We start from the raw sequence: 27,868 nt of genomic DNA, 5'->3' as shown, positions 1-27,868 counted from the left end.
TCTGGGCAGGCTTCCTGGATGGGGGGTCCGCAGGTGGCCCGAGCACAAGGGCATCTTTCGGGGGTACCCCAGCTCCACTCATTCTGAGAAAGGCCCGGGGCCCAGGCGACTTTCACTGTGGGTGCTTCCCCAAGCTGGGCCCTGAACCACAGGAGACCAGAGCCCCACAGATTTTAATCACCATTTAGTCCAAATTGGCAGCTCTGCAGATTGGGAAGCCCAGCTCTCCAGCACGGGGCCCCTCACCCCACGTTGCAGACCAGAATGCAAGGATCTGCGAGGGCCCAGTCTGCAGTGGACACGTGGCTGGGTCCAGTGTGACCCAGGCCCCGAGCAGACTTTCCTTGCACCGGGGGCCGCAGCATCCCTGCATCGGGCCCCTCCCCTGGCCGCCAGAGAACATGGCAGTGGTCGCTTCGGGCTCCCCTGGGCCAGGTGGCGGGAGTCCCTTCTCTGGAGAGAGTCCTGTGCCCGATTCCAGGGGGCAGCATCTCAGCGGGGTGACCCCAGACCCTGGTTCTGACAGGTGAGACCCGGGCCCGGCTCTGCTCTGTCCCCGAATGACTAGGAGCCGCTCAGATGACACCTGGGCCTGCGCCACGGGATGCACGTGTTGCTTTCACCAGAGCTGGCTCTGGTCAACCTGGGGCCATTGTCACATCTCCGTCCGCAGGGACGGTAACCACAGCGGGCGCTGTCTGTGGAAACCCAGCCCCACAGCAGGGAGGGGTGCACACTGTCACCTCGCCAGTCCTCTCAGGGCACCTGGGAGAGGAAGCCATGCATTGGACGAGGTTGCGGGAGGACGAGGCCAGTGCTCCTCCTCCTCCCCCTCCCCCCGTCCCAGGGCCACCTTGGCAGGCTGGGGCCGCTTTGCGTCCTGGTCGGGGGAGTGCCCCGTCCACGGCAGGAGGTCCCCCGGGCAGGATCCTCTGTCACCATCTTGCTGTGTGACTTTGGCCAGCTCACAGACCCTCTCTGGGCCTCACGTCATCACCTGTCAAGAGATGTTTGGACTGTCCCAGGGGGCCCCGCCAGAATGGCAGATCTGGGACAGCTGCAGTCCTCTCAGTGGGTCTCACACCAGCATTTCTCTGCTTCTCTTAGGGTCACGTCACCCACTCCTCAAGCCACAGCCAAGGGTGTTCTCCGCCCCCAGCCCGTCTGGCTGGGCCGTTCTTCCTGCCTCTGGGACAGGCTGCCATTTGCATGTGGAGCAGAGGGGATTAGAGGGTACCAGGGTCTTCCTGCCTGTGCTCATCTTTGGCACCAGCTTCCTGCACAAAGTGGGGCCAACCTCCACCCCGAACAGAGGAGCACCGAGCAGACCCCATCCTGTGGAGTCAGTTCAGGCCAGCCTGGGCTGGGAAGGGGTGCTGGTGCCCTCAGTGAGCCTGCCTGGGAGAGGGCCACTCTGGCCCGGAGAAGAGTCTTGGGTTCAGAGGAAATGCAAACACTTCGAGGTGCTTGGGGAAGGCCTGGGTCCCAGGAGGGGCAGAGGATGTCTCTGCCGATGCTGCCCCTCTCCGTCCTCCAGGCTCTCTGCCCAGGGGCTTCTCCACCTGCCACAGGGGCCACGGAATGCTCTCCTGTGTTGGACAAGAGGGGACTGTGAGGATGACAATTAGCAACTTTCTTACCAGCAAGGCCACCCAGCCCCCACCACTGGGGAAACTCCCTGACTGGGGTTTGAGTCCCCTTCCTCTGCCACAGACTCAGAACTTTTCTCCAGAAGGACCCAAATTCCCCTGTTCCTTCTAGGGAATTGTTTGTGACTGCAGGAGCAAAAGGTTCTGGACGAGCTCTGGGCTGGTGCAGGACGCCTGGCAAGGGAGGGAACAGAGCAGCAAACATGCCGGTGTGCACCTGTTCTGTGCCAGGTACTCTGCCCCGGGCTGTGGCGGGAGGGGAACGAGGCAGGAATGTGCACATGAGATAAAGGGCTGTCGGGCCCAGAGCAGGGAAAGGTTGCTTCCGGCTGAGAGACCTTGGAAGGCTTCCTGGAGGTGGTGGTCCTTGAGCTGGGCTTTGAGGCTGGGAGAATTCACACCAGGAGAAGCAGGGAGGGCATTTCACAGGAGGGAAGCGCTTAGCTTGGGTGCAAAGGAGGGAATGTGCAGAGATAAATGGGAGAAGCAGCCCAGAACTCTGGTGGGGGACATGGTCCTGATGTGACATGGAGACCATAAGCTCCGTGAGGACAGGGGCACGTCTGCCATCGTATGTATCCCAGCGCCTGCACACAGCCCCCTCTTGACCGAGACAGAGGAGATGGAACAAAGGACAAGGACAAGGAGGTGAGCCGGAGCCCGAGCCTGGGGAGAAACCGCGAGCGTAGAGCCCGCCTTTCCACCTCACTTTGGAGGCAACACGGACCAGGGACATTTTTGAGGTGGTTTCCTTGCCAGGGGTTAACTGGCTTATTCCTCCTCGGTTCTCCCAGCTCTGAAATGGGTTCCCGGGGACCTTCCAGATGGGATGTCCTGGAGTCTGGGACTATGCTAAGGGCCTCGAGAGACCTTTACGGTGCTGTGCAGACTCTCGGGCTCGGAGGTCGGGCAGGAGAATCAGGAATGCTCCCTGGAGCGGGGGGTGGGGGCAAGGCAGAGTTCTCTGGAGGGTGGCAGGGGAGAGGGCGCTGGGGGAAGGGCAAGGTCACAGGTGGGGAAAGCAGGCCACATGCTCGCCTAGTACGACAACAGAGTTAACGGGGAATTGGACCTGAGTGGGAGGGAGAGGCCGCAATGACTGCCTGTCTCAACACCTCTGACTCAAGCTGGCCAGACACACCGCCTATGCACCTGCCCCCCTTGCTGCCCCGGCCCCGAGACCATGGCCACGGGGAGTCCCCTGGGGACTAGAAAGAATCAACATTTCCCCACCTTAGCTTGAAGGGGCTGCACCAGCGAGATTCTGGGTACCTCGCCCTGAAAGGGAGGAAGGAAGTTCTTCTGCCCCACCTCTGGCTCTGCTGTGGGCTGGGGCAGAACCAGGCATGCTTTCATCACAACTGCAAGACCTTAGCCCCAAGCCACTGAGCAGGGGCCAGGTTGCTCAGGTGGAGGCTCGTTATCACCTTCCAGGTGCACGTGACAGCTGTCACTGAGGTGGCAGCCCCTGTCAGCTGAGGCTCCAGGAGGAGCAATGACTTGTCTGGAGCATTCCAGCAAGGATCTAGCATTTTGTCCATTGAGCTCTGTCCTCTGACAGCTGAAGCTAGATTCGTCTTGTCCTGCCCATGGTGGCTGAGATGTGAGGGTCCCAAATGTTATCCCCATCCCCCAATCCCAAAATACATCCCACTCCCCTGTCCCAAGGGCCTGATGTGCTCACTGATGAGTCAACCTTCCCCGACAGGTCATCAGTCTGCTTGATTCCTTGGGTCAGAAACACAGGGGTATCCTTGCCCTGGGCTTTCCCTCCCCTCCCATGGTCAATGGACAAGACCTGTTCAGCAGGCTGCCTGAAGTGTCTTAATCCCCTTGTCACCATCCACATGGCCACCCATTCCCATTTCCCTGTTGGACGCCAGCCCCATGCTCCTCTCCAAGCTCCCAGGCTTGCCACTCCAATCCACCCTCCTCTCTAAAGCCCCAAGATCTTTCCAAAACACAAGTCTGAGCAAGGTTCTCCGCTTTCAAAAATCCTTCCGTACCTCCCCATTGCCCTCAGGATGAAGTCCAGATTCTGACTGACAACTCCAGCCGTAACTTCTGCCTCCAGCCCCACCATCTACCCCATTACTTTATTCTAACCACATGGACCTTCTTTCAGTTCCTTGAAAACTCCAAGCTCTTTGTACAGCTCTTCTCCCTGGCTGGAACTCTCTCTCCTGCTCCCCCACACCCCACTTCCTTCCACTCCTACCCTCCTCAGATCACAACTTAAACCCTCACTTCTGTCCTTCAACCCCCACCTTCCTATGTGTCCTCACAGGTCACCGGCTTCCCTCTCATGCTCTCATCACATTACACTGTGATCACTGGTTTGTTTGCTGGGTCTTACATGGAAGACTGTGAACCCCTTGAAAACAGGATCTCTTCTGCGTTCCAACTTGTAGCTCTAGGACTTAGCCCCCCGTAGGTGCTCAATAAATATGTTTATTGACTAGATAAGAGGTGAATGGTTGGATGGATGGATGGATGGATGGATGGATCAATGGGTGAATGAATGAATGGATGATGGACGATGGATGAAAGATGGGTAAACGGATGGACGGACGGACGGATGGATGGATGGATGGATGGATGGATGGATGGTTGGATGGATGGATGGTTGGATGGATGGATGGATGGATGAATAGGTTGATGAATGAATGGATAGATGGATGGACACTTACAAACTTCTGAACTACAGCTTGGGCACAGCTTGCAGTCTATCCCAGGGGCTCCTTCACTCCAGAACAAATTATTTTTGGTCCAGTGTGTCCCACCAGTTCATGAGACACACCTGAATTCTGTCATGAATGAGGCAGAAGAATCCAAACAAGGCACTCATTGACTCTTTTTCCATCTAGTTCACAACTTCCTTGTGGGTTGTGGCCATTTCCTGCCTTCTGTCTAACCTAAATTTCTTTGACTGTGGCTTTGCTCTCATTCCTTCTTCACCCCAGGAGGGCCTCCTTCCCTCAGTTACACTCCCACCTACTGACTCTTTGTGTTCTCCCTTTCCATGGTCCCGCCCCTCTGCTGACGACACGATCTAAGGTCTCTACTTCTGTAAAACCCTCCTTGACTCCCCAACACACTGTCCTCCTATTTCTCATTTTATTCATGACCAAACTTCTCCAATGTGTGGTCTGCACCTCCTACTACCATTTCCTCTCTGCTCACATGTGATTTAATTCTTAGCAGTATGGCCCTGACACTCTGGGGAAGCCACTTTGTCTGGGCCTCTCAACCACGCACGGCCACTCTCTGAACTTCCCATCCCCTCACAAAGGGCAGTATGGGGCAGTGGTTACCCGCAGATGCTCTGGAAGCATTCTCTACAGCCCTGGGTCCCGGTCCCTCTTCCACCTGTCTCTATGTGACCAAGAACAAGTCTATGATCCTTACTGTCTTCATCTGAAAAATGGGCATGTTGATAGGTGCTCCCCTATGATACTGCTGGGAAAATTAACTGAGATGGTGTAAACTTTCTGGTCTTCAGCTGGCTTGAAGAATCTCCTTGTCATTGCCAGGAACCATTTCCCTTCCTGACATTCCTCCCCATTTGGCTTTGGGATAGGGTTCTTCCCTGAGCCCTCTGTGGGCCCCTCTTTTTGGTAACATTTCCAAGCTCTCACCCCAGGCTGTGCAGGGTTCTCAGCAATTACACCTGTTAGTTTACTTTGTTCTCACAATAACCCGAGATGTAAGAACTATTATTGTCTACATTTTACAGATGAGGAAATTAGGGATCAACCACAGTGGTTAAGAAACTTGCCCAAGTGTGCACAGGGCTAGCAAGTGGTGGAAGCATGCACGGTGTTCTGTCCTAGGGTCTGTTTCTGATCCCAAGACACCCCCCTGGACCTCACCCCATCCTCTGGCCTCCTCTTGAGCCTCACCACTCTGGACTGCGGACTCCTAAGAAACAGAAACCCGTCCCTTTGTGGTTCACTCAGTCCAAGAACAAGAAAGGCGGCACCAAGTTCCTCTCAACCAACTTCCCCTCCACTTTTTTTTCAGGCTGGCGTCATTCTCCACCTCCCATCTGCCCCTCTGGTCTGAAATTGTGCCCTTGACTCATCTCTCACCTCTGGGCCCCATGGTACATCAGGCACAGACTCTGCCCAGCGATGTCTTCAGGGGGCACTCAGCTTCCTGACCCCCTCCTCATCCCCACTGAGCGGGAACCTGAATCCTTCACACTTGGACAGTACCGACAACTTCCAGAACTATTTCCTCCTGTCTGGTCCTCCTGAATGCCCACGTCGGATGGGTCTTTCTCAAGGGCTGCTCTGACTACACAGAGCCCTCAAGAACCATCAGTGGCTCCCTGTTCCCTGCCCCTCTCCACTCAAAACTCTTCAGGCCAGTCTGTAAGCCCTATCCCTCGGGATAGTCTCACCTCCAGGATCCTGGCACTTAGCTTCCACGAGGGTTGATGTGTGCCCTCACTACGCGACTAGGTTTGCCTTGTCCTCCTCTTTTCTGGATCACCCACCTCCCTGAACAGAATTATATCCACTTCTCATAGAGGACATGCCATTAAAGATGAAACAGGAGGGTCCCTGGGGAAGCGAGGGGCTAGGAGCTCAGACTCTTGGTGGGGTAACCCCCGGTTTGGAATTCAGCTCTGCCATCAATGAGTTGTGAGACTTGGAGCAAGTGACTTCTCTCTGAGCCTCAGTCTCCCCACCTGCAAAATGAAAATACTAATAGCAAGTACATGAGCAGGCTTGGTTCACATCGACCGCCTTCGGGCACGTATCTGGCAAATAGTACGTGTTCCCGATTTTAAATAGCATCTATATGCCAAAGACTCCAGCCTTGTATGTCGGCTGCCTCCTGAACACGCTGAGCTGGCATCTCAGGCCCCCCAAGTCCCAAGCTGAATTCCCCATTCCCATCCGCCCCCACATGGGCTCCTCCCCTGTTCTTCACCAGCCCCTTCCTTCCCTGTTACTTGGGCCAGAAACCTGGGCACCAGCCTGACGCCTCTTACCCTCACCCCCTCCTTGCCATCTGTCAGCCCCTCTCCTGGCTCTGCCTTCAGAATCCCTCTGGAGCCCACCGTCCCTCCCCTGGATCCCCGCACAGTCCCTGCCTCCATCCTCGCGCCTACACTCTATTCTCAGCACAGTCGCGCCGGGAACATGAATCTCTGCTCACACCATCCGCTGGCTCTCCCCTGCGCAGCGGAGGAAAAGCCAAAGGCCCTGCAGCCACCTGGACGCCCCGCCTGGCTTACGGGGCTCTGGCCTCCCCGGCGGCCTCGCAGAGCCTCCGCAGTGCCCGACGCTCTCCCTCCCGAGGACACTTCCACAGACTCTTCCTTCAGCCTGGAATATTCTTTCCCCAGATACATGCATGACTCACTCTTTCCCCTCATTCCATCTCTGTTTAAATGTCACCTTTCAGTGAAGCCTACCCTATTTAAAACTACAGCCCACCTCACCTCTCCCTGTGCTCTATTTTTTCTTTTTGCTGCAGTCCTTACCACCCCCTAATAACGACACCGTTGACTTACTTATCCTGCCTGCTCTTTGTTGCCTGTCCCCCCCTGACATCCCCACTGGAACATAAGTGCTGTGGGACAGAGGCCGGTCTCTTCTGTGCAGTGAAGTGTACCATCATGGCACGTGGGAGGCCCTCAGGCGCACGGCTGAATTCAGTGGCTGAATGGCTGGTATTGTTCTCGAAGCTGAGTACATTAACTCTTCTCATTGAGTCTCACTCTTATCCGTGGGCTGCTCTCCATCTCTCTCCCTCCCTCCTGCCGGGGCCTCAGCTCCTCCCCGGCCCCTGCCTCAGCCCTGTAAATCAATTACTTTCATTCACTGCTAGAGTCCAACTCCCCCTTTCCAGGGAGCCTTTGCCCCTGATCCCAAGTATCTCACAGGTGGGTCTTTGGCCTCGACAGCTCTGGGACAATCCAGGGCTGTACCACCAAGTGACCGGTTCAAGGCTCACCCCTCATGGTGCCGCGATGGACCCTTCCTTTAGAAGTGAGAGGTCTGCTGCACCCTGCTCCAAACCTGACAGCCTGCCTGGGGGGCGGGGGAATCCTTCCTGACACATGGGACCCTCTCTCCTCCCAAGGAAGGCTTTTTCGATGCCAGGGTCGGCACCAAGAACCCCGCATCCGGGAAGCACACACACCCAGAAAGGCACCTTTTCTAAGGAGCTTGGTGGATGTGGGCCCTCTGAGAGGCTGAAGATCTCCCTGCTTTGTCGTCCAACCTCACTGCAAATAAGCCAGCCAGGGACGGGCCAGCAGCATGTGGCCTTTTGTCACGTGACACAGTCCTACCCAGACCGTGGCTCGCTCAGGGAGAGCCCAGGGAGTGGAAGGGTGTGGCAGCTTCTGAGCAAGGTCCAGACCGGGGCAGCAAGTGCCTCTGGAGGTGAATGAGGCCTTGCTCTCTTTCTAGAGAGAAGCAGGTGCCTCCGCAGCCCTCTGGGCCCCGGCCAGAACAGGCTGGGACTTGGCCTTCCACAGGCGCGGACTTGCTCCTCAGTCCCACCTGGCTTAACACAGGGTCCTCCCTTGGCTGCTCTGCCTGGGCTTCGCACAGCAATCCAGACTCGCTCCCTTTTTTCCCCAGTGAAACTAAAACTACCTAATCTAGCTCCAAAAATAATTTGCTGTTTTTATTGGCTTCAGGGTGAATCTGCAGACTTCCTTAGGGAGCTGTGTTTCCTGTCGATTCCCGTCTACTCCTTGAAGTCTTTCTCCTTCTCCCCTAGCCAGGGACTCCTCGTTCCAGACCCCACGGTGAGCTGCAGGCTGCGGAGCAGGTGACTGGCTCTCTCCATTGTCCAATCTGGGTTCATTAAGGACACGCTCCCAGGGGAGGTGGGGAAGAGCAGAGGAATGAAATCAGAGAAGGAACTGAAGCCGGAGTGGCTCAGTCCGTCAAGTGTCCAACTCTCTCTTTTAAAGATTTTATTTATTTATCAGAGAGAGAGAGAGAGAGAGCATAAGCACAAGCAGGGGGAGCAGCAGGCAGAGAGAGAAGCAGGCTCCTCACTAAGCAAGGAGCCCCATGCAGGACTTGATTCTAGGACCCTGGGATCACGACCTGAGCCGAAGGCAGATGCTTAGTGACTGAGCCACCCAGGCGCCCCTAAAATCCAACTCTTTTTTTTTTTAAGATTATTTATTTATGTATTTGACAGAGAGAGACAGCCAGCGAGAGAGGGAACACAAGCAGGGGGAGTGGGAGGGGAAGAAGTGGGCTTCCCAGCAGAGCAGGGAGCCCGATGCGGGGCTGGATCCCAGGACCCTGGGATCATGCCCTGAGCCGAAGGCAGATGCTTAATGACTGAGCCACCCAGGTGCCCCCTTAGAATCCAACTCTTGATCTCGGCTCAGGTCTTGATCTCAGGGTTGTGAGTTCAAGCCCCGCATGGGGCTCCATGCTCAGTATGGAGCCTACGTAAAAAAAAAAAGTGGTGGGGGGCACCTGGGTGGCTCAGTTGGTTAAGCATCTGACTTCGGCTCAGGTCATGATCCCAGGGTCCTGGGATTGGGCCCCACGTCGGGCTCCCTGCTCAGCAGGAAGTCTGCTTCTCCCTCTCCCTCTGCTCCCCACCACCCCCTGCCCTGCTCCCCACCCCTCACCCCTGCCCCGCTCGTGCTCCCTCTCTCTCTCAAATAAATAAATAAAATTAAAAAAAAAAAAGAGTGTCAGTTAGTAGTGAAAGCAGCTGAAGGGAGTGGGCTCTGGGTACGTGCATGTACCCACCACTGGGTTAAGGGCTAAGTACTACCCTCCCTGAGGCCCATGTGCCTCTCCTAACCCATCCCTCTATAGACTGAAAGCAACCGAATTGGGCAGACATGAATCCCAAGGGTTTCTTTATCTTCCTAACGCACGTGTGCACGAGCGTGTGTGTCCTTAAACAATGGATGGCGTTGTTTGTACACGTTCTTAGCTTTATGCTGATGTCAGGGAGCACCTCCGCTTGCGCGTCTTCAGTGCTGAGCTTGAGAGCCGCGTGTGGTGGGACGAGCCAGAGTATTTCCTCCTCGTCACCATTTATGCGATCCCATGCAATGACTATACCATACCACAGTTCACCCAAAAAAAAAAAAAAATGCTTAATGGGATTAATCTAGCGTGGGACTAGCTGCTGGCCTAGTCACTTCTAGCTGGGTGACCGTGGGTCAATCCCTCAATCTCCCAGCGCCTTGGCACTTCCGTGTGGAAAATGGGGCTCAGATGAGTAGAACCCAGAGGGGAAGGCTAGCGTCTTATTCATCTCTGGCAAAATGGAATGACTCCTTCCTCTCCCCCGGCTTCCCCACTGCTTCTGCCCTTGACACCTGGGGAAGAGGACCGTGGGCTATCAGCCTGCATCCCAGTGCTCACGTGGTTGGGACTCCAAGCCCATCAGTCTGATGATGGTCATGACAATATGGAAAAACTGGGAAACGGGCCACCCAGGTACAGATGAGACCCCAGGGGTGGGGAGGAGAAGGGGAGACCCAGGAAGACGTCTAGGGGGGCAGAAGCTCCCATGCTCAGACACTCCGGATACCCCAGAGCTGCTAGATTCCTGCTGTCTGCTCAGTCCTCTAGGGAATCTGGAGGACCATCAGGGCTGTGACCCAGTCTAGGCTTCCCGGCGTTCTTGGGTGGGGCTGGGGAGCAATTTCATGACCAAGACGGGATGGTGGAGGGTCAGAGGGGTTCACCCCCTTGAAGGGCACCTTCACAGATGGCCCCTGTCAGTCTCTGAGATCCCTTTGAGGCAGTTCAATATTTTTTGCCAGGAAGTACCTTGAAATGCAGCCCCCCACGTGGATGGGTGGCTGTCCCTAAATCAGAAAGCCATGCGGTACGGGCACCAGGCCCAGGAGTGCCAGTGCGGCCCGGATGGCTGTGGGTCCTGGCCCTTCCACTCTTTCACTTCTTCTGAGACCTGTGGTCATCCCTGCAGCACAAAGGGGAACAAGGTGTGCGTACGTCCTCGCCCTCGGGATCTTACAGAAGCTCAGTGCTGCAGGCGTGCACGCCCAGGTTGTGCGCGGGTTATTGTGGGTGCAGTGTTGTGAGTACCCGTAGCAGGGAACCTGTGGGAAACCAAGAAGCTAGGGAAGGCCTCCTGGAGGAAGTGACATCTAAACTGAGACCAAAGGATGAGGAGGAGTTGCCAGAGGAACAGTGAAGGGGGGAGCTGTTCCAGGCAGGGGAATAGTCAGTACAATGGCTCAGAGTGACAAGAGAGAAGATCGACTTGAGGATACAAAAAAATGTGTGGCCAAAGGCATGGCAGTGGGGGTGGGTAGCAAGACTGGGGGAACAATATCAAGAGAGCCAGCGGGCCAACCGAGATCCCCCAGGAAAACAAAGACACGGAACGTGCCCTGGGTCCCTACAAGTTTGCAAAAGCAGCCACGTCCTGTGCCAAAAGGCCCAGGTTACCCTGGTTGGGCCTCTGGGCTTAGGAGGTACACGAAAGACTGGTTGATCCAGGTCATCTGGCAAACAGTTGGTGCTCAATAGTGTTAATATTCTCGCCATTTACTTTCCTGTCTGCTGAAGCAATCACTGGTGTGTCTGAGCCCTTAGAACTCCAAGCATCCGCATATCTTGGGGCAACTACAAAGCCCTTCTTTCTACCTCCACTCAGCAAGAATTCCAGATAAACCCGGACAGCTGGCAGGCGACCGTTGACCATCCCGCCTGCAAAGACAGCACATGGAGAGTGGCAAGCCCGATCACTGCCAGGCTGTTCATCCCCGGTTCTGGGAACGGTTTCAAGCCTTTCACACCAGCATGAGGCTACTGACAAGTCATTCCTAGTTGTCAAGGAACAACATACTTCTTTTCCCTGATTTTGCTGTATCAGTCAGGATGGGCTGGGTTATGTTGCAGTAACAAATAAGCTCGAACTTTCCCTGGCTTAAAACCGCAAAGGTTTGCTTCTTCCACAGAGCTCGGGGGTGGGCGGGGGGGGGGAGGTTTTTTCCAAGGCTGGAGGCTCTGCGGCCATCATCACTCTGAGACCCGAGGTAATGAAGCGGTCACTTTCTGGAAAGCTGGAGGTGCCGAGCCAGAAGGGTTAAAAGTTCTGCAGAGTCTCTCAGCAATTCAACGTTTGAGTCTAGTCATACGCATTACTGGCACTCCCAGCTCGCTGGCCGAAACTGGTCGTGTGCCCCCATGCAGCCCAAGGGGGCAGGAGGAGCCGCCCTTCCATGTGCCCAGGGGTAGCCAGCCAGAAATACTCAGGAGAGTGACTACTCCAGTCTCCACAGACTTGAAACGAACAAACTGTCCTTTCTGTCCAAGTCTGAGATTCAGACATCTTGCTAGTCTGGAATCAATTCATGGGGATTCGTGAGTTTTGACCTTGCCAAGTTCAAAAGCTATTACAGGAGAAAAGCTACCTCACCTCAAATGGCATCTATTAGTTTAGGGGGAAAATTATGCAAATTACAAATTATTCTTATCTGCTTGCTGGCACCGTAACATTTCTTCACCCTACTTTCCTGAAAACCAAGAAGACTGCATTTCTTTATAGATATCTTCTAACTCCACAGTCTTGCTTGGGTATCCGATAACACAGAATAGAAATAGGATGTTTCAAACCCTTTGGAAACATCTACTGCATGATCATAGGTTCTACCGAGAGCTCACTATGAACAATGGCAAAAACTGAGGCCCAGAGAGGTTAAGCAACTTGCCCAAAGTCACACAGCCAGAAATCTCTATGCTGTATTCTGCTCCTGTATTGGTTTAAAAAAAAAAAAACAACAACAACAAAACAAAAAAACCCAAAGAGATGCTCATTGCAAATAATTCTACTCTGTCCTTTGAAAGGGGCGAGAGATCCCTTGAATTTAAGAGAGGGCATCTCTTCCTCCAGCTCAGGGAGATCAAGATTTCCCATGGGTCCAACCCCTGAAGTTTGCAGTCAGTTTGAGCAAGTCAGCCTGGCGCCACATCTTTTCTTAAATCCCAAAGCTGAAAGATTCTCTCTCCAGGAAAGCACATGACTAAGCAAAACTGAATGGGGCACGAGTGGTCCCCTGAGCTCTTGCACACATACAAACAGCAGGGCATGCACACACACACACACACACACACACACACACACGCACACACACAAGCAGCTCCCAGAGCCTCACCCTGGAAATTCCCGGCCATTCATTTCTTTGTTTTTCTGCCTGGCCTCACCCATTTGGGGAATGTACAGAGGGCACAGGGGAGGGAAGGGGACTTGTGGCAAAGAAAGGACAGAGTGAGGAGCCTATAGGTAACCCGAGCCTTGGGGGGTATGGAGTGGGCTGGCCTGGTGTGGGGGCAGGGCTGCAGGGGCAGGGGGGAAGGGGGGGCTCAAAACTTTGGCTAGGTGCCAAATTTGTCATTTGGAGGGCAGTGCAGGGCAAAGGAGAGCAGGTGGGAGAGGAAGGAGTGGGGTGGGGGCGGGGACAGCAGCTGAAGGTGCAGACCCCGAGCCCTCCCACCCCTAGAGCCTGGATCCAGCAGCTCTAAAGTGGGATCGGGCATCTATACTTTTAAGATGATCTGTGGCTCCTACTTTCAGAAACGGTGGCTAAGATTCCAGGGCTGGAGAAAGACTCCAGGTCACATCCTGTCTCTGCTGCTTACGTGCTGTGTGACCCTGGGCAAATCACGTGAGCTTTGAGAGCCTTACTTTCCCCACTGGTACGATGGGGTCGTTCTAGGCAAAGAACTTAGCGCACTGCCTGGCACGTGGTAAACATTAAATAAGCCTTGGCTATTATTATCCGCCGATGGTGCTGATGGCTGACGACGGCTCAGAGACCTGACAGCCCAGTCGGAGATATCCGAGTCTCCAGCAAACTCTGCGCGAATCCGGGCACGCCTGGGCTGGAGTGCAGCTCTCTGTAAGTGAGAGAACGCAGAACACTCCAGGATCCCGGGGAACTGCTCTGGCCGGAGCCTGAATACAGGTTTCTCCCACTGACTATCCTCTTGGGAAGCATGAGGAGTGTAAACCTTACCTGAGGGTGTGATTAAAAACCAGACAGAGCAGGGACACAAAGTTTCCTTGCAAAGCCTCTGCTGGTGTTCCGTGTTGCCAGAAGGAGGGGGTTCGGGGAGAGGCTGGAGGCCTGCGACCTTGTCTCTGAGCTCCTCGTTGGGGGTGGGAATGAGCAACAGCAGGAGGAAATGGGTTGGAGGGGGCACAGGGAGAGCTGTGGCTCGCTGCGGGGGAAGTACTAGAATTTGCAGCTTGTGCAGGGACAGCAAACTCAGACTGCCGCAGGAACCTCAACCTCCACGTGTCTATGGGGTTTGGCAGGTGGTAAAATGAAGGAGGAAGCCAGCAGGGTAGGAGTGCAGTCGTGTGCCCGTCGTGATCTGTTTTTCCTTGTCCTCCGTTTGGTGGAGACTCGGGCTGGGACAAAAATATCCTTGCTCTAAGACAAACGAGAGAAGGGCAATCATAAATGGCGCCTGACGTGGCACAGGCTCCGGGAGCACGAGGGGGTGGAGGGGATGCTGGAGGACGGGGGGTCTCACCCTGGCCTGGCCCCATCTCCTGAGGCAGCCACTGCTTGGGGCCCGCCCACCCCCTGCCAGACTGTGGGTCACACACCTAGCGGTGTGTGGGCCAGACTTCCCAGTCACGGAAGAGTGGGTTCGTGTGTATAATTTCCTGATTTTTAAATACTGCCTCTGATTTTTAAAAACCCCGTGTTGACGTCAGATCTAAAATGCCATTAGTTGTGAGACATTCTGATATTTAATAAACTACTAGTAAAGAAAACAAGATCTGTCTATCAAACTATGACAAGCCATTGATTGTCAGACAAATCCCAATTCCAAAGATAGCACAATGTGGAAAAATGCTCACCTTAGGATCCATGAAATACTGTGTAATAAGAGGCTGGACTTGGCCTGTGGCACCTGGTGCAGTCCCCAACCTGCACAACTGTACATAGTGGCTCTTAGGATGCCACTCTGGGACACTTGAGGGCTTAGGGACCACCAGGAGGTTTGTGTTTGGGTCATATCTATGAACGCCCAAGTCCCTTGAGAAATAATCCCTCTTTGATCTTTATCTGGGCCAGCAGTGAGTCAAGGCAGCCAAGAGGAAAATGTGGCCCAGTTTGCTCCCATGGGTCATCAGATCACTAATGGTGATACTAAGGCCCCTGAGCTGGTGGCTTAGTAGGCACGGGGAAGGGCAGGGGTGGCTTCATACGGGATTCTGATTCCTGCCAGGGATGGGAGCCACTAGGAGAAATCTCACATCTGATTTTATACGGGCTCAGAGAGGTAAAGGCCCTGCCCAGTGTCACACAGCTGGGCAGAACAGAGCCAGGCCAGGGGCTCAAACCCTCCACCCCCAGTGCTGCTTCTCCTGCTGATCGTAAAAGTGCCTGCCCCTCTGCCCCAGGCAGGCTGGACCCAGAGATTCTCGGCCCCTCCCTGGTTCAATACCCCTGAGTCTCCGGTAGCTGAGCCTGTCCTACGAAAGCTACGTCATTGATTCACAAGACTTTTCCATTTTATTAATAAAATACAAAATGGCACAGACATTGGTGATAGGGTTGGAAAAGCGAAAGGATCAGCCCACTCCTTCCAGAGTTCCCCCCCAATTGTCCTTGTCCGTGTCCTGCTGGGGGGAACTAATCAAATCCGTGGAAGGGGGACTAGCTGCTCCCAGGTGCCTCCTCACAAAAGTAGGGAAGCCCCAGCATGGGGCCCCCACTCCTTGAAGGCTCTCCCACCAGCCTGGAGGAGCCCAAAAAAGTGCATTCAGACGGGCTGCCCCCCCCGAGCCGTCAGAGTGCCCCCCACCAGAGTGAGGCCCCAACATCCCAGGTCATGCCCAGCAGGGGTGCAGGAGGGCCGGGTGGACTCCGTGGCTGGACTCCGTGGCTGCCCCCTCTGTGGACCAGAGCTGTGTCCACTTCCTCTGAGCATCTACCTGCCAAGTAGAGTGTCACCCACACTGGCCCGTGGGGGCTCCCCAGGAGGGCAAGGGTCACCCACGGGGACCCTCAGAGGAAGGTGGGGAGCTGCCACCAGGGACCCTGAGGGGTGAGGCCAGCAGCCAAAAAGGGAACCCCTGACTTGGTGCCCACAACTTCCCTCCCGACAGGACGGAGTCTCTTTCAGAGGTAAACATGAAACCTCAGGTTTCAACGGTGGATTCTGATCTCATGGCAAATGTCCTGGAAATCCCTGGCCCTGCCTGGCAGGAAGGTGAGGGAAGATCCTGGAATGGGGACAGCAGTGTTTTTAGGGAGCGAGAGATGGGGGAGGGGAAGCCAGGCCGCAGGAAAGAAACGGCAAACACCGGGCCTGAGTCCCTGACACGGGCATAGGGCTGCTTCCAGCAGGCTCCCCACACCCAGGTTCCTTTCCCTGAGCACCTCAGCCTTCCCGGGAGCCTGTGGGAACTCCCCTCCTCCTCAGCCTGTCCCACGTCTCTTGGGCTGTCTCCACATCCCTGCGAGCTTGGTGGACACTGGGAGGGCTGGTCTCCAATGCAGACACAGGCCTGCCCCTCAAGCACCCACCCCAGTCCCCACTCAGGGGGCGCACAGAGCTGATTCCCTCCCACGGAGCAGGACCTGTGCTTTCAGACCCCGTCCTTGCACAGCACCCCCCCCCACCAGACACACAGGGCCCACCGAAGTGCCAGGCTCCCCGATGGCTGAGGGCGGGCTAAGGTGTTCTGTTATGAGGCTACACCCCGGGTTTGGGCAAAGGGGTCTCTGGATCAATGAGTGATGCCCGTCAGGGTACAGGTTATTGTCACACATTTGCCAAGTCTCTTTCCTTCCACAGACGGAAAACCAGAGGTACGAATGCCTTGTTGGGTTGGTGGTGGACCTGGGATGAGAACCCCGACCTTCACACCCACAGTCGAGGTTCCTCCACTGCATGACATCCACTGAGGAAAAGAAAACAGTCCAAGCCACTGGATCACTTCATGTCCCCTTCCCACAATGCCTAACGGCGGGCAGCGCCTTCCTGGGAACAGCCCCAGGGAACAACACTAGGCTCATGCAAGTAAAGACAGGTCCCCGGCTGGGTGTGGGCTCTGTACAGGGGACGGGGGAGATAGCACCGCAGGTGGCCGGGGTGACTGGCGACTGCAGCGGGACCAAGAGACACGATGAGGTCTGAGGGAGCGGGCAGGAGGGGCCTGGCCTGAGGCTCATTCGTGAGATGGGGTGACCGTGATACCACCTGGGGACGTGAACCAGAGGGGCTGGGCGTTTTCCAATAAATAATTGTTCATCGGGTCTGGGACTGTGTCAAAGGGAACCTCTCACCAGCCAGCAGCGGAAGTTTCCTGACTTGGGGACATTGGGGTGAGTTGCAGAGGCTACCACTTCTGTCCCCAGGGGGCCAACAGTGGTCAAGAGTGGCCTCCTGGGGCATCCCCGGGGAGCCGGGAGCCGTGGCGTGTGGAAGGTCCCGCCTCCTCGCTCTAATCATCCCAGCTCAGGTCAGGCCCGGCCCTTGGGTGAGGGTGGGTGTGAGGACAGGGGACCCCAGGCAGCTGTCTGAGTAGAACAACCGGAGGCAGGGGGGCAGTCACACCGGCACCAGGACATAGGAGTTGCTGCCGCAGCTCCGGGGGACGTAGCGAAGCCCCTCCACCATGTCCCCCGCCAGCTTGCGGGGGCAGCCCTGGAGGCTCTGGTAGGCAAACATGGCCACCCCCAGGCAGAAGAGGAGGCCAAGGAAGGCCAACAGCCCTACCGCCTGCCTCCGGGTAGCTGCGTGCGAGTCGGGGACAGGAGTGATGAGGACACCCAGCCTCTGGGGGTCCACGGTGGCATGGATGGGCTCCTCCGACTTGGAGCTCCAGCTGCCTGAGGCCGCTGGCTCCCTGCTGGGGACCCTCTGAGAGGAGACAGGGACCGTGGAGAGACGGGGCGTGCCTTCAGGCCCCCCGAAAGCATCCGTGTGAGCCGAAACGGGACCGGTCTCCTCAGGCCCTAGAGAGTTCTCTGGCGTGAGATCGTCTCCCGTGACCCACATAGGCTGGCCTTCAGGGCCAACACTCTTTTCTGAGGCTGTGTGTGAAATGGTGGGGGCGTGGGTAGGGGGGGCCTGGGTAGAGAGGGTCTGGGTAGAGGGGGCCTGGGTGGGGGGGGCCTGGGTGGAGGGGGTCTGGGTGGAGGGGGCCTGGGTGGAGGGGGCCTGGGTGGAGGGGGCCTGGGTGGGGGAGGCCTGGGTGGGCAGGGCCTCAGAGGCCTTTCCCGCAGTCCAGAGGCCTGACCAGGGTTCGTAGGCAGCAGAACTCTGCCAGGACGTTGCGGTGGTGAGGGCAGCAGCGTTGAAAAACTCAGTTTTCTGGGATCCAGCTGGCGCTCCTCCATCCGGAGCCTTGGGAGTGGAGGGGAACCCGGTCCCCCAGGAATCAGCCACTCCCGTTGGCAGCTCCGGGGAAGTCTCCAAGGTCCTCTGTGCCTCCGGGCCACTGTTTCCCTGGGTGGATTTGGGCTCTGTGACCGCAGGCCTGTCCGTTCCCCTGGTGGCCGGGGTGGTCCTGGGATCACCCCCACCGATTAGCATCTCGAACGTGCCGCCATTTTGAGTCTGAACAGCAGTCTGGTTTTTCAGATGTTCTATGGCTTTCTGAACCCATTGCTCCTTTGGATCAGCACAGAAGGTTCTGTTCTTTTTTGTTCTCAAGCTACAAGGAAGGAAAACAGGGACCCAGTGATGCCCGGATGCCACATGGAGTGGAAGCACCGCATAGACGCTCTGCCGGTGACTAGACCCAGCTGGAAACCCTGCTCCCACCCCTTACTAGCTGGGAGCTGCGAGCTGATGAGCTCGGGCCGCTTGACTCCTGGGACTTCCGCGTCCTCACCTGGGAAATCGAGAGAGCATACCTACCTTCTGCAGGGTGACCAACCTCCCCAGAAGAGCTGGGACTGAGGGGGGTCCTCAAGATACAGGACTTTTTGTGAAAGTCCCGGAAAACTGGGGCAAGCTGGTCACCCCACTTTGGTGTTATTATAAAAAAAGAAAAAATGAAAAGTATGTAAAGCACCTGGCTCAGAGTAACAGCCGAAAATGATAACGATGTTAATAATAATGTCTTCACCATGAAGGCAGGGACTTGGGCTGTGTCTCCTGACTGGGGGGAGCGCGCACCCGTGTGCCCTGCTGCCAGGTGTGTGACTGCTGAGCTCTGGGGCGAGGCCTTTCTCTGGAAGGAGCGGACTCAGATGTCCTCTTCCTCCGTTCGCTGCATTACAGGCTGCCCTCTGGACCTCCCCCTCCTAGTGTGCGTCCTCAGGCCGAAAGCTCACTGAGTAGCTACAGCCACATGTCTGGGGCTCCCAGCGGGGCCCCGAGTGCGTCCAAATCTCGAGCTTCCTCCGAAGCTGCGTGTGGCTGGCTCACGGCCGAGAGCACAGCTCAGAGCTGACAGGAGCTCCTGCTCCACGCCGCGGTGCTAGCCATTTTGCCTATTTAAACCTCCCTCCCAACCCGAGAGCTGGCTACCGCGACCATCCCCATTTTACAGATGAGAAAACCGAGGCTCAGAGAGGTCAAGTGAACGTGCATGGCTCTGGTTCCCTGGGGAAGCCTGAGAAGCGCAGGAAGCAAGCATAACCCTTCAGGCCCCCAGAGGCGAGGTGCAGCCCAGGGCCATGGCCCCCTCCCTGGGGCTTCCCACTTCCTCTTTACCTAGAAAACAGAAGCAAATATGTGGGGGAGTCTGGGGAAAGCAAGCCTCGACGGGTGAGAGGAGAGGTCAGGCAGTAGCCCCCTTGCTCCTCTTAGCAGCTGGCATAATCAGTGGAATGAAGCACACGACGTCTTTTCCATGAGCCCTATACTTCGAGAACCTGCCAGCCGTTTCCTGATGCCAGGCGCAAAGGCCAGTCTCTAGACTGGCCCAAAGTCTCACGGGGACCCTGTTTCCGCCACTGTCAAGTGTGAATAATAGTCCCTGCCTCTCCTATTGCAACAGTTTCCGGGCACCCTGCCAAGCTGCTTACTTGCGTTATCCCCAGTCATCCTCCCAACTACCCATTTTACAGATAAGGAAACTAAGGCCCAGAGGGTAGGCAATGTCAGCAGGGCCCCCCCACCCTTGCAAGCGGTGAAGCCAGGATCTGCACCGTATCGGGTGGAGTCTGGAGCCTGTGCCCCGAGACCAGCAGGCTGGACGTCCCCAAGAAATCCAGCAGGTTCGAGTGCCCCCTAATACACACCACCCGCGGTCGCTGCCCCAGGCCTCAGGCCTTTCAGGAAGCTGCTCCCAACCTTTACCCTCGGGTGCAGATATTAAGGTCAGCGAAGGGCCAGGAGGCCAGGAGCAGGAGGAGCAACCTGCGGAGGCCCCGGGCAGGAGGCCAGAGGAGGAACAAGGACGTGGACGGGGATTCGCAGAGGCCGAGGGGCCGGTACCTACATGATGGCAGGCTTCCCGCAGGACTCTTGATTTCGCTGGTAGTGGGCTAGTAAGGCCACGGGGATCTCCGAGGTCATCCTGCTGCACGTGACGTTGCACTTCTTCACACCGAGGTGCTGTCCTGAGCCCACAGAGGCCCCCAGTCAGCAGGACTGTCCGGGGGCACCCGGCTTCCCAGTCCCAGGCCAGCTCGTGCCAGTGTTTCTGGGCCCCCTCCCCCCCACCCCCCCCCCAAAAAAAAAAAAAAACCTCTCTATGCCTCAGTTTCCCCACCTGTACAATAGGGACAATGATAGCATCTACCTCACAGGGATGTTATAAAAATTAATGAAAATGAATTCTTACTTATGAAGCTCCTACTGCCTGGTAAGAAGCGAGGGTTTAATTTTTAAACTCAAGTTGTTGTCGTTGGTCAGTTGTACAGAAGGGAGGACGAGTCTGAGAGCAGCAAGGGTCTGCCTGAGGTCACACAGCCAGCAAGTGAGGGAACGGGCTCTCCTCCCAGGCCGGGCTCTGGTCCCTTCCGGGCCCATGGCTCTGTGCACCCCCACCCTCCCTTTACGCCAGCAGGTCACCTGCTCAACTATCGCCCCCCAACCCGCCACCCACTACATGCACGCCCCATTCCTCCCTGTCAGGCTGATCCATATTCGTGGTTTCCACGACCTCGGAGACACACGTCACGGGCCCACCCTATGACACATCCACACGTACCCACACACGCCAACAAACAGAACAGCACATACGGACCCCACACAAGACCACATAAAAGTTCATATGCTCAGACCCATGGAACAAATACAAAGCATTAAGCGTGGAAGTACAGCCGCCCTCCAAGGAGGCCGGGGTGGGGCCCGCTGAGTGGAGGATCCTTTGTTCTGCCGATGAGTCTGGCCGCGGTTGCTGAGGGGAACCGAGGGGGCCATTTGGAGTCTCCTGGGCAAGTTAGGGGAGCAGGAGTAAGGAGGAGGGGTGGAGATGGGGGTTGTGCAAGGGGTGGAGGGCAGAGTGGGATGGCTATGGGGCCTGTTGATGGCACGGAGCCAGAGAGAAACCCCAGGACAGGATGGGGGTGACTCAACAGTTGAGAACCCAAATATTTTTTTTTAAGATTTATTTATTTATTTGAGAGAGAGAGCACATGTGAGAGAGAGAGCACACAAGCAGGGGGAGAGGCAGAGAATCTCAAGCAGATGCCCCACTGAGCCTGACGAGGGGCTCGATCTCACAACCCTGAGATCAGGACCTGAGCCAAAATCAAGAGTCGGACGCTTAACCACCCAGGTGCCCTGAGAACCCAAATATTCCATATAAACATTTGAAGTTTGCATCGCTTTTCCCTTCCCCTAAAATCTCCAGCAAAATTTATTCTGCTTGGTGTCCGCTCAAGAAGGGTATGCAAAAAATAAGGAAGAGCTTGAGTTTCAGCTCTGGATCAAGGTCACAGGCGGCAGAAGCAAGACCCCAGAGGGTTTTGCAAAATTCTAGAGGCCAGGACTTCCAGGGCCATGGAGTCCAGTGAGCTGAATGATCTTCTCCAGCCGGTCAGGGTCCGGGAGGCCCCAGCTGATCCTTACTGCTCATGCACAAGTATTTACATGGATGTAGACGTGCAAACATGTTCTGCCTTCCCAAATACAGGAGCAAGCGCGCATGCACACACACACCTTCTAGAATGTGCCACCTTCTTTCCCACCGCTTCTTTTTAGCCTCAGCCCACCCCGACTGTGGAAGGGGGGTTCAGGGCCTGCAGGGCGGAGCTGGCCTGAGCCATCAAGGGGCAGCACTAGCAGCTCCCGGGGTGGGCAGGAAGTTCTCGGGGGGCTGGGCCCTGAGTCACAGGGTGCCCTTCTCTCTGAGAAAGCAGGATGTGAAAGTTACCTTGCTGCCTTTCACCTGCCTTCTCCCCCGGGGGGACTTTGGAATGACTCAGCTGCACCCTCCCCAGGCCCTGCTGAATAGAGCCAGTAAGCTGCACCCTGGATTGGCCTGGCAGGGGTCCTAGGCCACCTGGAGCCAGGGGGAGGCTGCCAGCGGGCAGGAGGGATGGGCTAGGTATGGTCAGTCTGCCCTCTTGACTCCATGTCTCAGGTGGGGAAGGCCACTGCTCACGTGCAGGGCTTTAAAGAGCCACAAAGGCAGCCTGTGGCTGCCTCTGCCACCCACCCTCTGCCATGGTGCCTACATACCCTCGGCCAGGCTCTGTTCTTGGTTCTGCATGGGGAAGGGCTATGTAACTAACCTGAGGGGGGGTTTCTTCTCTGGAGTTTTCTTTTCTGTAATTGGAAATAATGCCTCCAGCCAGCCATTTACTGTCATGTGAATTTCAGGAAGGCAGGGACCTTCTCAGTCTTGGTGTCACAGTGCTTCCCAGCACAAAGTGGATACGCAACAAATATTCACCGAGTGAAATGTCGCATTCTACTTATCCCTGCACCTACCTCTCCATCTGCCCATCCATCCATCCATCCATCCATCCATCCATTTCTGGATGCAGCCAACATTGGTTGGAATTGCCTGTGAGTATCTACAAAGACCCAGGCTCTCTTGTCCGTAACCCTGAGCTCTTTCTCCCATTGGTGCTGCTGCTGAGCTTCGAGAGAACATCTCAATCCCAATAAACACCATCAGCTTGCAGTGTTTACTCAGTCAACCAACAAATGCTGATGCCCCCTCTTCCCTGTGCTGGGTGCTGTGAGGCACAGTGAGATGGAGGCCTGTCTCTACCCTCAGAAGCTCTCAGCTTGAAGGGCAGCCAAGACGGGCCCACAAAGTCCCAGGGCTTATTTTAGTTGAGCACCTACTCTGTGCTGGACTATGCGCTTAGCACACACATCTGCTCTCATTAATCCCTGACGCCCCTGCAAAGAGAGTGTTGTTATCCCGACTTTACTGATGCAGAAGCTGAAAATCAGAGAGGTTAAGCGACTTGCCCAAAGCCATACAGCTGCTTAGTGGCAAATCTTGTTTTCCTCCCAGCCTCTAGACATCCCACTGTTCTAAACAGCCTTAAATATCAGGTAGAAACACCATGTTCCAGAACATACCCCCAAATGTGCTGAGATTTGCACAAGGGAGAGACCACTTCCCACTGCAAGTAATCAGCGGAGGCTTCTTGGAAGAGGTATCCTTTAGGCTGGACCTCAAGGACTGCTAAGAGGCTTACAGGCAGGAAAAGACGAGAATGTTCTGGGTCTCTCGGCAAGGTGATAGAGAGATGGCTTGAGCCATCGCTAAGATGTGTGCCCTGGACAAGCCACTTAGGCTCTCTGAGCCTCAGTTCCCTTACCTGTAAAATGGACATGATAATATCTGTTTCACAGGGTGGTTGTGAAAATAAAGATTTTTAAATATCTGGATATTTAATATTTAGATATCTATTAATATCTAGATATTAATATTTAGATATCTAAATATCTTAGAGTAGGGTTTACTCGACAGCCACACCGTTGACATTTTGGACCAGATAATTCTTTGTCGTGGGAACTGCAGGATGTCTAACAGCACCCCTGGCCTCTACCCACTAGCTGTCTGAGCATCCCCCAACCAAAAATCGGGACATCTGTAATAACAAAATGTCTCCAGAAATTTGCCAAATGCCCCTGGAGGGCCAGATCACCCACTGCGAGCCACTGCCTTAGTGACACCCACAAGGGTCTCCCCTCACCTCCCTCAACGTCCCCTTCTCCCAGGGCCTTTCCTGACCCCTCCTTAAAATCTCAACACCTCCCCCTGCTACCCTCCCCTCTCCATATATTTTTTTAAATCACAGCCTGTTTTTCTAACAGACCAAATCATTTGCTAATTTATGTTTTGTATCCTCTTGTCTTCCCCAGGTGGTGCTCAGCACTCGAGGTCTGGGATCTTGGGCACCGGTACCCACTGATGTGGCCACAGCCCCTGCAACAGTCCTGGCACGTAGCTGACGTCCACTAACTATTTGTTCAATGAATGAACAAAAGGCACAAGGAAGCGCTTTGTGACACATAAAATTGTAACCAACGAAGGCATAGAGGAATTTTTATTTCAATTCCACAGGCCCTGGATGTGACGCTCTGAAGTTAGCCTCCCCTGCCTTCCCTGTCCGCCTCCACCGCTAATCAGGGGGCAGACTACAGCAGCTTAAAACAGATTTTTTTCCCCTCTTTCTTGCTGGGGCTTGAGTAGGAGTGAATGCGTCAGTGCTCCGGGAGAAAATTCTCTGCGCTGACTTCTCTCTGCAGGTTGGTTATATAAAGCAGAGGAGCCTCCCGCCTGACACAGCCCCGCAAACCCACATTTGGGGACTGACGCAGCCGCCCTGCACCAGCTAAAAACCCCCAGCCCCCCCAACCCTGGGCCTCTCTGGCTTGGGGACCTCCCCCTCGTCCTGCAGGGGCTCCCAGGGGGTCTCTCAGAGCCACAAACGACAGTGTGGGTGAGAACCTCCGAGGCGGGCCCGGCCAAGTGCCAGGAGAAGAAGGTAAAACTGAAGCTCAGAAAGGTTGAAATAGTTTATCTTCCAGCAAAGTCAGTGACCAAGATTAGGGCAGAAACCTGATGTCCTAAAGCCTCAGGCTATAAACAGAGTGTCCAGGGGCCCCCACGCCAACACCATCCCTTTTTCATCTTGGCATAGGAACCGTTCCCCCTGCACCCACCGCCAGGCTTCCTGTAAGTAACCCTCCTCCCCCCACTCCCAAGATGCCTTCCCAGGCTTTGGAGCCCCACGGCGCCAGAGGCAACAGCTGTGTTAAAAGATGCAGTCCCGGGGACCAAAGAAGGCAAGACACGGCTCAGGGTCATGGCTATGGCAAAGCGACCTCCGTCTGACTCCCCGTCTTTTAGTGCTCACTATCTCCAAACACCTCTGGCCTCGGGGTTCAAGCCCGCAAAGCAGGAGGCCAGCAGCCCTTGGCCCCTGCTGCCCCCCCCAACCCACCTGCTCCCTGGCCTGCTGGTTGGTTTTCCCCACATAGAGAGACTCAAAGGCAGTGTGTTCCATGGGGGTGTCCTGGAAGCTTGAGACCATTTTCATCCTCCCAGACTTGCTGTGTGCCCCAAGGCAGGCTCCTAGCCTCTCTGAGTCTCAGCGTGCCAGATGGTCTGGCTCAAACAGTTCTCGGAGGCTACGTGGCCCACACAGATGGTAAGCATGCAGCCAGGCTCTCTCCTGCCCTAGTTGCTGGCTCTGCATCCTCGGGCCAGTTTCCAGACCTCCCTGGGCCTCTATCTTAATCATGCCGGTGGAATGGATACATGATGCCCTACCAGGTCCTGGGCTCCAGAGAGCCAGTATCCGGAGGTGAAAGCACTTTCTGAGCTATGCTTGGGGGAAGAGGATGGTGGCATGGTCGAGATACAGGCAGAGGGACTGGGGCTACAGACCAGAGCAACAGCAACAAGCGCAATCCATGATCTGCAATGACCTTGATCTCTACTAGTCCTGGGTCCCCTACTCGAAATCAGGACAGGAGAAAACCCTAACTGTGACCTGAGACTCCCAGTCAGGGTTTCAGGTTAACATTAACCCCGGAGGGGAGACCCAGCCCACTGTCAGCCAGGGCCTCCCACCCTGTTGCCCCGCATGAACCTCCTCAGCCTTCCCTGTCCGCCTCCCGCAACACCCCTCTGTGCCTGGCACCCTCGTGCCACCCACACCACCTCTTTGCGCTGCCAAGCAGTGGCCACCTCGCTCACTGGGCCAGGCGGGCTGTCTCTGGAGACGGGAAATCTTTCTAGCGGGAGGGGCAGCCCCGAATCTGGGGTCAGGGAGGAGCCCAGCCCCCTCCACCACACCCTTTGGAAGGGGTTGCTGTGGACCTTACCCAGGTGGGGTCTGGGGGCCCTGGTATCAGGCCTGAGGGGCAGAAGGGGGGCCGGCGGCTCCCCCACCAGCTCATGCAGGAGTCCAGCCCACTCACCGGCCAGCAGCATGGTCAGATGGCAGAGGGCAGCCACGCGGAGCAGCCACGAGAGGGGTGGAGGAGCCATGGCCGAGGGCGGGCAGGCAGAGGTCCAGGCGGGGGTCCGGGCAGGGCCGGGAGAGATGCCGGGGCCGGCGTCTGAGCTAAGTGCCGTCCCCTCGCTGCCTGAGCTCTGTCGCTTTTTTTAATGGCTTTTTATAATGGGGCTTGCTGCCTCTGCCTCCGCCTCCAGCCCGGCAGGCAGGCAGGCGGGTGGGAGGGGAAAGGAAGGGAGCCAGTGTGCAGCGGCTGGATGGCTGGATTCCTCAGGATGTTGCCAAGGAACCGAGCCAGCTCAGGCTCTGGGCTCGGGCCGCCGCGGGGCGGGGCGGGGGGGTGTTGGAGGCTGGACCAGGCCTGACAGCATTCAAAGGGCCTTCTCTCCCCCCATCTGCTGGGGCTACCAGCTCCAGAGCTGGCACCTGGGGCCCTAGCCCTAAGTGGGCCACAAAACAAAAGGACAGGCTAGGGAGTGCTGGCTGCCAGCAAGCCAGGAGGGACTCAGGACCCTAGAGTCCGGGTCTCACAAGCTCTCCTCTGGCATGGGAGAGGTATTTCTCCCACATCATGAAGGACTTCCAACCTTTCCTCCTTGAAGCCTCAGCTCGGCGGGGGGCGGGGGGGGGACCTCATTCATCCATATATATCCCTGAGCCCAGCATGGAGCCTGGCAAACAGCAGGGGCTCAGTCCACTCATTTGCTGGAAGAATGATCCTACCCCATTTCATAGGGACACATGGGGAAACTGAGGCCCAGAGAGGGGGTGGGATCACCTCAGGTCATTCAGAGCGCTAGGGTGGAGAACAGACTGGAGGCGCACAGGGGCGTGCGCACGTTAGGACACAGAAAAGAGCCCTGGCCTCCCTGCCTCCAGCTCCTCTACCTCTCCTTTCCTCCTTCACACCCACGGCCAGCCCCGGCTCGGGCCCCTGCAAGGAACATCACGGCTGCCGGCCTCATCCGGGGTCACTCGGTGCCTGCCTCGCAGCTTGTCCTTGACTCTGCAGGTGCCCCGGGGGAAGTCCTGCCTCTCTTGGGGGCCTCAGTTCCCCCTCTGCACGAGAGGGAGTTGGGCCCGCCCACCGGGGAGGGAGCTTCGCAGCTCGGACTTCTCAGCGCCTCTCCCATTACAAGGGGGCCGGCAGGACCAGGCGGGCCAGCGCCCCCCAGACTGGTGGAAATGCCTGAGGCTTTGCAACCGTGCAGCCGCTTTAACAGCAGCCTTCCCTGAAGACAGCGGCCATAGTTCCTGAGACTCCAGAGCAGTCTAGCAGTCGCCTAGCCCAGCCAGTGCCCGAGTTAACCATGAACCTACCACTCCCATCTAGGTGTCTCTGGCAACTAGCCACCCGGAAACCAGTGTGTCCTTGAGCCACTGCCGCAGGCTATGGAGCCAACTGGTTCAGGCTGGACTGGGCAGAGAGGTCTCAGCTCCTGAGGCCGGAGGCTCCCTTTCTCACCCAGCACAGGTGGGCTGCTGGGGCACGGACATGGGAGGCTGGACCCTCCCTCGCGATGGGGAAGAGCACCCTAGGCATTGACCGATTGCATTCAGGCTCACGGAGTCCGTCCCAGTCCATGCAGATATAAAGCAGGTGACGTTCACATTTCCGTCATCCAGCCCCTCTTCTTATGGCTGGGAAAACTGAGGCCGAGAGAGGGACGAGGCGTCACCACACCTGCAGTCCAAGGTTCTTTCTGCTCTGCCCAAGGAGGTAGGAGCAGATGAAGAAGGAGGAAGGGGAGAAAGAAGAGAAGGAGGAAGGGAAGGGAAGGGAGAGGAAGAAAAGTGGGAGAAGGGGCAAGGAAGGGGCTGAGGAGGGGAAGGCATCCAGGGAAGAGAAGGCGGGAGAGGCAAGGGACAAGTC

General features: G+C 56.3%; 1 protein-coding gene and 1 long non-coding RNA gene across 2 annotated transcripts; one reads left to right on the top strand and one right to left on the bottom strand.

The window, feature by feature from the left end:
* The first annotated feature begins 14,534 nt into the window (after nt 1-14,534).
* Nucleotides 14,535-16,912, top strand: LOC121103418. Its single transcript, XR_005835599.1, has 2 exons — nt 14,535-15,865; nt 16,454-16,912. It is a non-coding gene; the product is annotated as an uncharacterized LOC121103418 (long non-coding RNA).
* CX3CL1 (C-X3-C motif chemokine ligand 1) lies at nt 15,147-26,150 on the bottom strand. Its single transcript, XM_008702597.2, has 3 exons — nt 25,958-26,150; nt 20,055-20,175; nt 15,147-18,317 (listed from the first exon to the last, which is right to left on the bottom strand). Exons 1-3 carry the CDS (start codon nt 26,025-26,027, stop codon nt 17,210-17,212), a joined length of 1,299 nt encoding a protein of 432 aa, XP_008700819.2. The 5' UTR covers nt 26,028-26,150; the 3' UTR covers nt 15,147-17,209.
* Between the last annotated feature and the right edge of the window lie 1,718 nt (nt 26,151-27,868).

This window comes from Ursus maritimus, unplaced genomic scaffold, assembly GCF_017311325.1.
Source record: "Ursus maritimus isolate PB19 unplaced genomic scaffold, ASM1731132v1 scaffold_19, whole genome shotgun sequence".
NCBI classification, from domain to species: domain Eukaryota; kingdom Metazoa; phylum Chordata; class Mammalia; order Carnivora; family Ursidae; genus Ursus; species Ursus maritimus.
The sequence above is the reverse complement of the archived record's forward strand: the minus strand, read 5'-3'. Positions and strand labels throughout refer to the sequence as shown.

What these genes read in the sequence shown, in the direction of transcription:
- CX3CL1 (XM_008702597.2), bottom strand. Translation starts at nt 26,027, where the DNA reads ATGGCTCCTCCACCCCTCTCGTGGCTGCTCCGCGTGGCTGCCCTCTGC. An exon ending in TCTGACCATGCTGCTGGCCG is followed by an intron (nt 20,176 to 25,957) that starts GTGAGTGGGCTG and finishes CTGTGGGCTCAG; the next exon opens with GACAGCACCTCGGTGTGAAG. An exon ending in TGCGGGAAGCCTGCCATCAT is followed by an intron (nt 18,318 to 20,054) that starts GTAGGTACCGGC and finishes CCTTCCTTGTAG; the next exon opens with CTTGAGAACAAAAAAGAACA.